The following is a 12,215-nucleotide window of genomic DNA, read 5'->3' on the forward strand; positions in this document are numbered from 1 at the left end:
TCAATTATTGTTTTGACAACAATTATTTATGACATTGTAAGAAATAAAAGGTTGCAACGCAAAAATTTATTTTACAACAAAAGCACATTTTTCCGGACCGTAAGTTCCTTTTTAGCATTAATGATCCTTTAAGTACTCTTTACAGCTCTGCACTCAGTATACAATGCTACTAAGTTCAATCAGTAACATTTTCCTCCCATTTTGCACTGATGCTCTATCCTCGTGTAGTAACTTGTAACTGAGAAACTGTGGCTGTAAGAAGTCTCTAATGTACAGACACCAACATTTCTTATTTCATCAGCCATCTGTTCAACAGGTAGAAAATTCCTTTTGCAATAGCAAAGCATAAGTCTGCTTTCTAGCCATAACTGAAATAGCGACTAGAGTTTTCACTGTTGTAATCACAAGCTTCGTTGGCAGGTTAGTTAGCCCTTACGTCACTAACTGTAAACTTCGCTTTCATCTAATAAGGCATTTTAGACAAACAAAACTAGCAAAGGACAATACAACAAGTACAAAAAGGCATGGAATTCAGCTGCTTAGTAAGTTGCTTAGTGGTACGACAGCTGTTTTGTGCTCCTCCCCCTATTGCACTGCAAAATCTGAAGCAATTCTGAAATGTGCTCTTGGTCTCAATCACCTGGGAAACAGAAAGGAACACGATTTCAGAGAGCATCTCATTGCCTAAACCCGTGAAGCAGCAAAGCAAGGGGAACAGTGACCACTCTTGCAGCCACAGTAAATGCCCTATCCAAGATCATGATGTAAAAGTGGGTACAGAATGTATACATTTGGGTAGTGGCTGGAAACAAACCTAGTTTGTAATTAGCAGAGAAAGTAGCAAAGAGAAAGAAAAAAAGATATATTGTGTTTACACTGAACATTTGAAGGCACCAAAGATGCTTTCAGGAATTGAGCGGCTCCAGTGACCCTATATTAGATAAGCTACTGCAAACTTCTCTGAATCAAAGAACATTTCGAGTTGTATAGACAAGAAGGTAAAATCCTTTTGTGTTACAACAGTAGCACCTGTTACACTCTGAACCAAATCAGCTTGAAAAATGGACAGTTCAAAGGGATATACCAGAAGTGCACAGCGTCACTGCAACCTATAATAATCTATTTTTCATTTGTCTTTCATAAGAATTGAAGGGACGAAACTTACACAAAATGAAGCAAACAGCTAAGAAAACACATTCATAAAATTAGGGATAGCAAACAAAATTAATAATAATAATATATTAACTTCTTACCTGCTTGTTATAAATATTGGCTGCAATCCTTTTGCGTAGTACCAGTTCCATTGCAGCAGGATGGCTAAGCTGCACAGTAGTCTTCACTATCAAGTAAATTCTCTCATTTTGAGGAGTTACCCTATTCAGGTGCACTGAATCATGGACAGAAGAGTCCCAAGCAGCAGTGGCTGAAACCTATGCAGACAAATGAAATGGTGGAAGGAAAGGGAAATCAAAGACTCAATTACTCTAACAAAAGGTATAATTTGCAGGGACTTAACGTGAAGTAAAGCAATTCTTTAACGAAAGAAAAATAAGCATCATTGAACAAAATGGGGTCAAACCTTCTTTTCATAGTGAGGAATTTATCAGAAGCAGCATAAAAGAGGTGTTAAGATATTGGGGAAGACAATCGTGAGCACAACCCCTGCATTGTGCAAACACTGCTTCAGAAGTAAGTCTTCACACAGAGGCAGAGAGGAAAGCAGAAGCAAGACTGGAGGTTTAGCAAATTCAACGTCAAATCTTCAATCTGTATTGGATTAGGTTATAAAGGCCTACACAGAATAAACATGCTCCTATCCTGCAGAACGTCTTTTTCCTTCCCCCTGCATCCTCCCCAACTTTGGCATCCCGTTTATTCTGGAAATGGTCTCTTAAGCAATGGCCTGAGTTGGCACAGAAGGTGGAAGAAATGAGTTAAGAAATTCCAAAATGGATTCAGAACCATTCATTTCCAACAACTCCCAAACTTTATATTTAGAAAAGTAATTGTGTACGACAAAGCCAAGTTTTATTTAAACATTAAGCTTTGCCTAATGTGCACAATAAATGAAGTAGTTTTCTCTGAAGAATCAAGAGTCTGCAAGAGGAATGATGAAGGGGTGAGGAAAGAAGAAGGGATTTTGAGTCAGGCAGTTGAATTACTCTTTTACCAAGAAGAGCTAAGACTTGTCACCTCTGAATTAAGGAAGAAGGGCTAACAAGTCATCATCCTCTTAAATTTTAAGCAAATAGGCCAAAAAAATAAAGGCAGCACTAGATATAGATGGTACTTCTAAGACAAAAATATAATAGTGATTAAATACATACAAGTAGAAAATAAAACATATGAAGAAAGTATTAACATAAGCTGCAGTTGTCAAGAAGGAGGCTTGCTAACAATTTACCTCATCATCACTGTGTTTTATGATCGGCAGATAAAAGAATGGACTCCCATGCTCCTTTGGTAGTATTGAGTTAACTCCTGATGCATGGGGACCTGTAAGTTGTTCATTGGCACTGAGGTCATCAGCTAATGAAACAAATGTGCAAAGAATGAAATAGTTTTATACCAAAGGATATTAATATATAGAGACAAAGTTGTAATACAAAGTTGTAATAAAGTCCTACCCATATTTCATAATACATTTAATCCTAATTAATCTTATTACTATGCAATATTTTGAAGACAATTTCAGCACACAAAAGAAGGGAAGTAAAACCAGGCTAAGACTCAGCCTGAACACATTCTCACATAACCTAAACAGAATTCAAAACTATTTCTATATTCATAACATTAACTTACCCAGCCAGAAAATTTCTGATTTATCCACCTGTCAGCCTAACCAGCTTATCTCTTAGTTAAATCACTTCTGATGTATCAGGGGATCTTTAAATTGAGAAAAGCAGTTCTGGCTACATTAGGCTTTTAGCTAAACAAAAAAAAAGTTGTGCAATGATCCCTCAATCTGTTTAAATATCCTGTTTGATCTTCTGTCTGCTAATCTCTGCTGATAATGAAAAAACAAATAAAAATCTTTCTTGTGAGCATAAAGGAAAGTGTATATCATTTTCCAAAAGCAGCTTCTAAAGCAGGTATTGATGTGTTGCCTATATAAACATCTCTAGTAGCCCACTGAAGTGCTCGATGTGACAAGGCCTGTGGATCCTCCTCTGCTTTATGTCCAAGTTTATACTTATAGACTTGTTTCCTAAACAGTCCTTAAATGTGGTGCTAACTCTAGTCTCGTGTTGCTTACAGTGTATCTGTGTCCTGAGAATATATATCAATAGCCTTCTCACATGTAAAACTAAATACCATCAAAGTGAGAACATTTAGATTCTCTAACAAAACGCTCACTGTAGTCCAAACACACTCTTCATTAAACCAGCTGTTTAAGCCTCTACAGATAATTATTCCGACATACAGAATCAGAAGAAAAATCATTTTACAAGCCGTATCAGACAGTGCCATTGACAGGACTTGTTTTGATTTCTTAGACATTTCAGATTCATTCTTCCATTTATCAGTTTATTGATCCAAACTAATTCCCCCCCCCAGGTTTCTTAATCTGCCATTACAACATACCATTCAAATCAAGGAAGAGGACAGGTATATGTGTTTCCATTCCTGCAGGTGGAATCCTGAAACAAAACAAACTAGTGTCAACAAGGAAGGCAAATACATACCTAAGCTAATTTGGGCAAACAGATCTCCATGCAAGATTCATATTAACTGTAACCAATGACTAAACCTGTCAACATTTTGATGGCTAATTTGAATGCCTATGTTGCACAGACCCAGTTTTGTTTATCTACACATGCAGCTAAATGTAGTGCTTTACCAAAACTTAATTCACACCGCACAGCACATTTCAGTTGCTGTGAGGATGACAAGTTTTAAACATCCTGTTCTGTTTCTTATAAAGTTAACTGGTTGTAGTCATCTCATACATAAAGGTTAGCAACCTTTCAAACAACTGGATATGTAACTAACTGGCAAGGCATAGTCTTTATATCAATAAATACACTTTTCGCTGTATGACCACAGCACACTTCAGGTATCCACCTGAAGGGAAAAAAAATGTCGAGGAAAGATTATCACTACATCATTCACCCAATGAAGAAGGGATATTAGCTATTATCAGAGACATCAGTGTACACTTGATTAGAGCTGTATTTCTTGGCCACGCTTTCCCAAATCTAACATATGCTGCATTCCTCATTTTTGAATGTCAGTTCCAATGATCTTCGTTAAAACACAAATTTAAATGAAATTAAATGAGAAAAGAGAACACAACCTTTAAAATCAGAATTTCTTCCCTCCCCACCCCTTATCAATGAAATTATCACATGTTCTACCATTCCTTTTTGAACCACTCCTTTTTTGAAAGGAGTCAAACTATAGGATAATTTTCTCAGAATTTTGAAAAAGTGTAAAATACTGTGTTAAATTCAAAGGTGATTTTCAAACCTTGAAAGCTATCTCAACACTACTTTATATACTATGTTAACTAAGCAAACGTTTCTTACATTCAAACCAGCACCTGACCTTCTAGCCTTCTGCCAGCTGAGTGTAATTGGTAGCATTACAGGAAAACATAGAAAGCTCTAAAATATCCTCAGATTTTTACCTTGTAGCGTGCAATGTTCATGTAGAAAAAGCTAACCACTCCAATGGTTTTTCTGAACATACCAATTTGCGGGGGCACCGGGAATTCCACTGCCTGGTGCTGGAACAAACACCGCATTCCGCTCTTCCGTCAGCCCTACCCACTGTTCAACCAGCCGGGCTTCTCGTTCTATATCATCCTCAGATTTTTCTACAGTGGAAGATATTGATATTATATATGAGACATTTTTCGTGGTATAGGGAATAAAGTACTTATGACAGGGACTTTAAGCTTCAAACCTTGTTTATTGCTGATCTTTTGAATCTGCTCATCCAAGTATCCTCTGCGTTTTATCAATGCATCAGACCACCTTTCTCGTACGCAGTTTAAATCTTCTTCCTAACATGGAAAGAGAAAAGAAAGTTATTAGGCTATGTGGTTAAGATTAAAGGGCAGTGAATTTTGTGATTATTTCATCAGAATTGATATTAAACAGCTTGCATGATGCAGAAAACCTTTTTCTCCCGAATGACATGCACACTGATTAAAGTACCTCATCACCCACGAATGGAAGCTTATTTGCTTTCAAGTCTCAAATTCCAACAGGAGGAAAAGAAAATGTGACTGCCTCAGTTGCTAAACAGAATTATACACCATAGGCTAATTACTCACAGAAGTGGCAATCAAACTTTTTAACAGCATGTGGAATAGGAAAAACAGGTATCATCAGTTGATCATAAGTTCTCCTGAAGATTAGACAGGTCAGTATGCCCTCAAACCTGCACAAAATTCCATTGCTAGCAGCTGCTATCAGTGCAATTAAAAGATTTCTCATGCAAACAATACCCATCATGCAATCATGCTTTGTGGTATCACAGAAAATCTGGTTCGTTCTTCTCTGTGATAAGTCAGGAAGCGCATAAACAGCCCGCAAGAAGTTAGTACCTAACTGGTATCTTTGAGATTGCTGTAAAACCTAATACATTATCTTAAGGGATGTCAGCATTCCCACCTAACTGGTTTTACTACTGTAAAGCTGCCTACTAGAAATAAGACTTCCTTGTAGAGATCTGTAATGTGTTTTACTTTTTTAGGCATTTCCTCTTTTGCCCTTCGTCGCCTTTTAAATGATTCTTCTGTTATGCTTTCTAAACTGGGACTGTCCTATATTTACTTATCACACAAAAAGCCAGGCTCAAGGTTTGTTTTTGTGTAGATAAAAAAATTGCTTCACTGAAGCTTCTGTATTCCCCACACTCACATCCTCCCCTCTCTCTCCCACTAGCATTTCAGAAAACTGCACAACTTAAAAGGTTACGATGTTTTCTTTAGAAAACAAACAAAAAAACCCTATTCTGTATGATTTGGTTGGGAAAGATGCCTGCAACTGCAGGTGGCTGTTCTTTTCCCTATGATATTCAGTGGCAACTGTTTTCATTTTAAATTAAAGTTTCTAGGCTTTTATTCACATTGCAATTCATGTAGCCAGTTAGGAGAGCTGACTGCTGGGTACTAGAGAAGAGAGCACACTGCAAGAGTATGAAGTCACAAGGTAAACCGAAATAGCAGTGTTTTATAGCCCAGGTAGCCTCTTAAATGCACAGCGTATATATATTTCAAAGCCGCTTTTGCTTGCTCCAGTACGCTTGTTCATTTGAAAGTTGCTGGCTATTAGCATTAGCTGTGCCCCATGCCACAGGATTGACAGCAACAGCAGCAATACCTGGTAACTATCCATATCACCACCATCATCCTCCTCCTTCTGGTAGGAGAAAATAAATTTTGTAAAACACAAAAGAACATGCATTTCTCTCAACAGAAACTCACAGAAATACCCCAAAAATGAATACAAACATTTCTGCCACAAACTTATAAAATGTTAAAATTACAACACTCAAATAACCAAAGTCTTATTAACAGGTAGAAACAGATTTTTTTTCATTACAGACTATAGCATCTCATCCATGATTTGAGTATTAGTGAATATATTTATAAAAAAACCAACATAGAATACAGTGCCAGAAAAAGGACTGAGCAAGCATATCACCAATCTTCACGTTTTACAGTTTCATCTGTATGGTTCTGAATGCAACCCTTCTGACAAAAGACACCTCGCTTCTCTGGGTGGCCCATTCCACTTGTTCTTTGCCATCACTGTTAAAAAGCACGCTTTACTTCCAATGTGAATTTGTCTAGTATCAGTTTGAAGCCATATATACTTCTTAAGAACTTTTTCTCCTAAATGAAATAGCCATTTCACATTCAGCGATGGCTATTTCTGATTCTGATCAAGTAACAGCTCAGTCCTTTTTGAAAAGATAAACAGTATCTTCACCATATGACATTTTCTCTATTCATTTTCCTTTAGGTTTTTTTCTGCTTTTCTCCTCCTCAACTTTCACCATCCTTGTAAGGGACGGAAACTAATGGAGCTAGGAATCTACTATTAATTACACAAAGGTAAAAACAATTTCCATATTGCTGCTGGTTTGTGTATGCTCAAATACCATACTTGGCTCTTTATCAGTTACACACTGAGTTATAAAGCAAAAAAAGCAGCAGATTTAGCACCATATGCTCACATTATACATATTAGCCTCCAACACATGTAAAACTGCAAAATTACGTATCCTGTATCAGTGTGCTAAGGTCCCTTATGGAACTATGTTGGGCTGGCTCTAGAACAGCAAAACAAAACCAAAAAAATAAATCAACGCATGAAAAAGTAACTGTCTTACCTGGTAGCTGTCCAAGCCCCTTTGCAGTTTGGTTGATCTGGCCGTCACACCACCTATGGAGACTGAAAGAATTGCTTCTACCATGAGAGGCAACGTTCCCGAATGTTGTACGGGTTTCACTGTCACCTGAACCCTGCGAGAATGACCCTGAACAGGTAATTAAGAAATAGAAAGACAGACAGAAAGGGAGAGAGAAAAACAGAGAGAAACTAAGAATAAAATTAAGACTCAATTTAAGCATGAATAAGACGACAGGGAAAAGATACGTACCTGCCTAAGCTGGAAAATCCCCCCTGTGTTTACATCTTTCGCCTGATGGAGTTCAACTGCAGTATATTCTCCCATCTCATTCAATTCTTGTATGGAAATCCACATTTCTATTCTTCGAGTTACTTCATTCCACCTAAAAAGACATCCCCCCAAAAACTAATGGTTGCCTCACCAAACTATGTTTCGTGCACCACAAGTATTAGAAAGCCTTTGGAAAACCGATGGAAGCATTCACGTGTAATTTATTTGTACCTGTCTCTCAGTGTCCTAGTTTTAGCATGAAGAGAATCAACTTCCCAAACAGAGCTGCCATTGCCAGTACATCTGTGACCCCACACCTCAATAGCAAGAGCTCCTTCTGAAATGAACTCCAAAAACTCCTCTGTGACATTCACCACATAGTCCTGGCAATGAGAAAAACAAATGACATACAATCAAATGAAATAATTGTATCTCCTCAACCAGTTTGTAAGGATACACCAAACAACTAACTACCTGCATGGTAAAACCATACAGTTTGAATCATAAAGCTTGGCTCTGGTCAAGAAAGTTGTGAAACATATCATCTCAGCAACTCCTGCTTCTGCACACTTCATTTCATGCTCTGAAAATTTCCATAAAAACAATGCCACAGCTCCAATGATCTTTTTTAAGTTACTAAGCTTACCATACAAGTATATAATAAGATGTCATTATATAAACTATAGTTTCCCCCATGCATTACAGATGACATCTGAATTTAAAAGACCACTAATTAAAAGATTTTTTCATTTTGCTGCATTTTGAAGAGGCGATGAAGTGAAATATTATGGCATTCTAAATTATAATCAAAAGTCATTGGTTATATGACTTGAATCCTTCCTTCTTCCCCCAGCGAAATAAGGCTCAAATTCTAAATAGCTTATCTCAAACATACCATCCTCCCGGTAACAGTATTTCATACTAAAAATAGTTACCTTACAGTGAGAGAAGGTCACTGTAAAATGAGCATCCTTGCTCTGAGGTGAAGGCACATCTGGATCTACCACTGGTGCCGCTACTGTTGACTTGCATTGATCCCAAAACGTATATTGACAGAAGACAAAGTTGGAGAGATTAGGTGGCAGTCCGGTTGCTTCTTTTATTTTCACCTGAGAAGACAAAACAGATGTTCTCATAAATATGATTGTTTCTTCTTCAATCGTAAATTGTTCAAAACGTAAATATTTAAATCCAAAAGTACCAACAGCCAAGAAGAATTTTTAAAGGACACCCTCCGATTGCTTTCTACAGATGTCCCTATTTAGGAAATCTTTATTTTCCATATACAGAAATGCAGATGCAAGGAAAGCAGTTACACGCATCTAACTAGCCCACCTATGTACATGTCTTCTTTGAGGAAGCTGATAAGCTCAAGTGGAGAATGAAGCACTTCATCACAGAAGAAATGAAATACAGACACCACCTGTAGATACTACATTAGATGATCAAACAAACCATAGGAGATGGTTACACGGAAAAACTGTTTCCCCTTCTGTGTCTGCCAAGAAGGACAGTCCTTATAACGTCAGTAGTTATGACATAGACCTGCATATACTAGAAACTAATGTGAATTAATTCAGCCACTGGCAACCACAGCCAGTTAGACTGACCTACACTGAACCGGAACACGAGAAGTCTCTCTTTCCTCTTTAGAGAATTTTAAGCAAGCAACAGCCCACATAGCTTAGTACTTTACATCAGACCGACTACATAGTTACAAAGGCCTGAAACTGTTAACTTCATCATGTGTTCTCACTTACCCTGCAGGAGAGCTTTTTTGCTCTATGGATAATTTCTCCATTGTTATCCACGACTTCCAGACTCCCACTCTCACTGGAGTTCTCAGATGAGTCATCTCCTTCTACTACACGTTCTGGGACAGACCCAGTGACTCGCATTACTTCAACATGCAACCGTCCTGCAACCTAAGGCAAGACAAATACTAAGAACCTGCGCACAAGGACTTAAAGACATTAAGATGGTAAATATCTAACTCTAGGAGGTGTGCAGAAACAGAACTGAACACCCCTCAACCACCAAATGAAAAGCAACAATGTCAAAAAAGAGGAGAAAGGAATAAAAAAAAAAGTTATTTGTATGCAGAACTACTGACCTTTTTAATTCACACACAACAGAAAAGGCATACAGTGTCATGACTGTACATCAGAACCTTAATATGCTGGGTTTTGCTCAGTTACCTACATTGACACTAGGAATTTTATTCTACTATTTTAGTAGCTGGGCAATTGTAAACAATTAAACAGAAAACATACACAGCAATTTGCAAAACACTTACTCACTGGGAAACAGGACACTACGCATCATTCTCTTGTTAAAAAAAAACCCAAACAACCCTGGGCGTACAGCAAGTCTCCGAGCAAAAAGCCACGTTACCCCTGCAGGCAGGAGCACCGGGGCAGGCCCGGCCCGCCGTACGCCAGGGCACGGCTTGGCTTTACCTCTCCCTGCTGGCTGATGATGGGCACGGCGTACTGCAGCTTCACCTCGTAGAAAAGGCACTCCAGGAACACGTTTGCCACGCCAATTAAGTTGTGATTCTCTTGTGCTTCGTAAAAAGGATCACCTCTTCTGCCAATGAGCTTCCTTATCTGTTTTAAAGGTCATAAAAGTTATGTCAAAAACTGTAAGCGTGGGAACGCAAAAATCAAATAACCACGTAGTATGAGATCATGGCACAAAAACTAAGTCACTACCAATCTTGTCTGGTCCTTCCTGTTACACAAGTAGAAAGAGTCTAGAAGCGTATCACAAATCTGAAATCTTTGAGATGAGACATTATACAATTCTTTCTTTACTATGGGATACAGTAGTACGACGACCTACAATTTTTTTAGTGATGTCAAGATGAAGCAGATTTTACCATGAGTGAGCATAGCAGCCATTGAGTTCAAGAAGTTTCACCTTACTTTTCTGCTCTGTTTACACTCTTTAAATGAGAGGACGAATCATCCCCAGGTTGAATAGCTGGTCTGGCTGCTGGGTACCACTACAAGGGCAAAAGGGAAAATGCAGAATGACTCCCACTTAAGCCTACAAGTGTTCTTATGACTCCCATAGAGCTGAGATCACATCTGCAGCATTTTCTACACAAGTACCCCATACACAGCCACAAAGAATTCACGCAGATTCCTAGCACAATACGCACTCCTCAGTGGACTTGTTAGCTCCTTCCCTTCTTCTCCTCCTCCTTCATCTTCAACACATGCATTTGACCTACATGTTTCTATGTAGCACATAGAACGTGCATTATGGATGATGTAGGTCATGGCAAGGACAAACCTAGCTCAGGCAGACGTCATATATTCAAAGGATGTGCTACCAGTTCTCACTAAAGTCAGCGGCAAAATCATCGTTGTCTTCAATGGGCACAGATGAAGTGCTTGACCTCCCCTGTGTTATGATTTTACAGATTCCCACTGTCCCACCCAAGGCATGTAACAAAGGCACAACAGCTGTTCAAACATATTTGAGAATGATTCTTGATACAAGTAATTTCGGTGCTCCCTATCAGCCACAAGACAGCAAGATATACTTCCTATGCCCTTCCACCTGGATACTTAAAGGACGTCTTCCGGAACACCAATCTCATGTCTATCTCTTGCCGGTAAACAAGCAAGCTTTTGACAAGTCTCACGCTTATTTCTCAAGGCTAGCCTACCACTTAAATTCTCAGGAAACACCACTTAGTTTTGATGGAGATACTGATGTAGACTAAGTATCCTGAATTGATTTCTTCACTGCTTTAAGGTTGGGGGATATAGAAATGAAATTACAGAATAACTCACGTTTTAAGATCAAGTTCTACCCCACTAATGTGTTCTGCACCTTGAATGTATCTAAGCAGCATCCTTGCTAGTTTTGATACTGACTGCAATTTAATAATTTTATTTCTAACGCAGTTTGCTGCTTCCATTCAGAGCTGGTGCCTATCTGCATAGCACCTATATTATGCCAGGTAAACACATGCTCTTAGTGGTATTATGAGTCACTACCTCAGCACAATTATATCTGACCTCAGCACACTTATATCTGAGAATACAAGTGAGGATAGGACATAGCTGTGTTTTATTCTGCATGGGCATTCTGAGTATTTAGTAGTATTCATAGTTTTTTGGTTTTGTTTTTTAAACCACAATACTTTACCATCTCATATACAAAGTCATTGCACTTTACCTGTACAGCATATTAAAAGGGGTTAAAAGAAAACAAACTCCATCTCTGATCCCTTTCAGAAAATATATACAATACCTCAGGAATTTTCTCCTTCCACTCTTGGTAGAGGTCTCTCATGTCAATCAATTTGTTCTCTAGTTTCTCAATAGTCCACACTTGAGTACCTTTTCCTTTTCTTCTCACTTGAATAGCAGGCTCACTTACTATTGCACCCCTCTAAATCAGAGGAAAAAATAATCACTGCAGGAAAGGTGCATGTAAGTAGTTTAACTCTTCACTCAATTTGCATTCCTAAAAAGGAGTAAAATACAGAACATACAGCTTCCCTCTGCATGTCAGCCATGCTATCTCTGTCCTCAAACGCAGCATACCCTATACATCTC

At 38.3% G+C, this 12,215-nt stretch overlaps 1 protein-coding gene across 8 annotated transcripts in view; it reads right to left on the reverse strand.

The window, feature by feature from the left end:
- Positions 1-12,215, reverse strand: part of KIF13A (kinesin family member 13A) — a 122,281-nt gene that overhangs the window by 13,601 nt on the left and 96,465 nt on the right. For 6 of the 8 annotated variants that reach the window (XM_076330612.1, XM_076330607.1, XM_076330605.1 and 3 more), the window contains 13 exons: positions 11,908-12,048; positions 10,098-10,247; positions 9,399-9,563; positions 8,574-8,747; positions 7,870-8,021; positions 7,618-7,750; positions 7,348-7,494; positions 6,333-6,371; positions 4,909-5,008; positions 4,693-4,819; positions 3,586-3,641; positions 2,405-2,529; positions 1,254-1,430 (listed from right to left, as the gene is read on the reverse strand). In XM_076330612.1, coding sequence (XP_076186727.1) covers positions 1,254-1,430; positions 2,405-2,529; positions 3,586-3,641; positions 4,693-4,819; positions 4,909-5,008; positions 6,333-6,371; positions 7,348-7,494; positions 7,618-7,750; positions 7,870-8,021; positions 8,574-8,747; positions 9,399-9,563; positions 10,098-10,247; positions 11,908-12,048 — 1,686 coding nt within the window. The remainder of the gene's footprint in view (positions 1-1,253; positions 1,431-2,404; positions 2,530-3,585; positions 3,642-4,692; positions 4,820-4,908; positions 5,009-6,332; positions 6,372-7,347; positions 7,495-7,617; positions 7,751-7,869; positions 8,022-8,573; positions 8,748-9,398; positions 9,564-10,097; positions 10,248-11,907; positions 12,049-12,215) is intronic. The other 2 variants (XM_076330606.1, XM_076330608.1) reach the window with 1 other exon arrangement.

This window comes from Aptenodytes patagonicus, chromosome 2 (genome assembly GCF_965638725.1).
Source record: "Aptenodytes patagonicus chromosome 2, bAptPat1.pri.cur, whole genome shotgun sequence".
Lineage (NCBI taxonomy): Eukaryota > Metazoa > Chordata > Aves > Sphenisciformes > Spheniscidae > Aptenodytes > Aptenodytes patagonicus.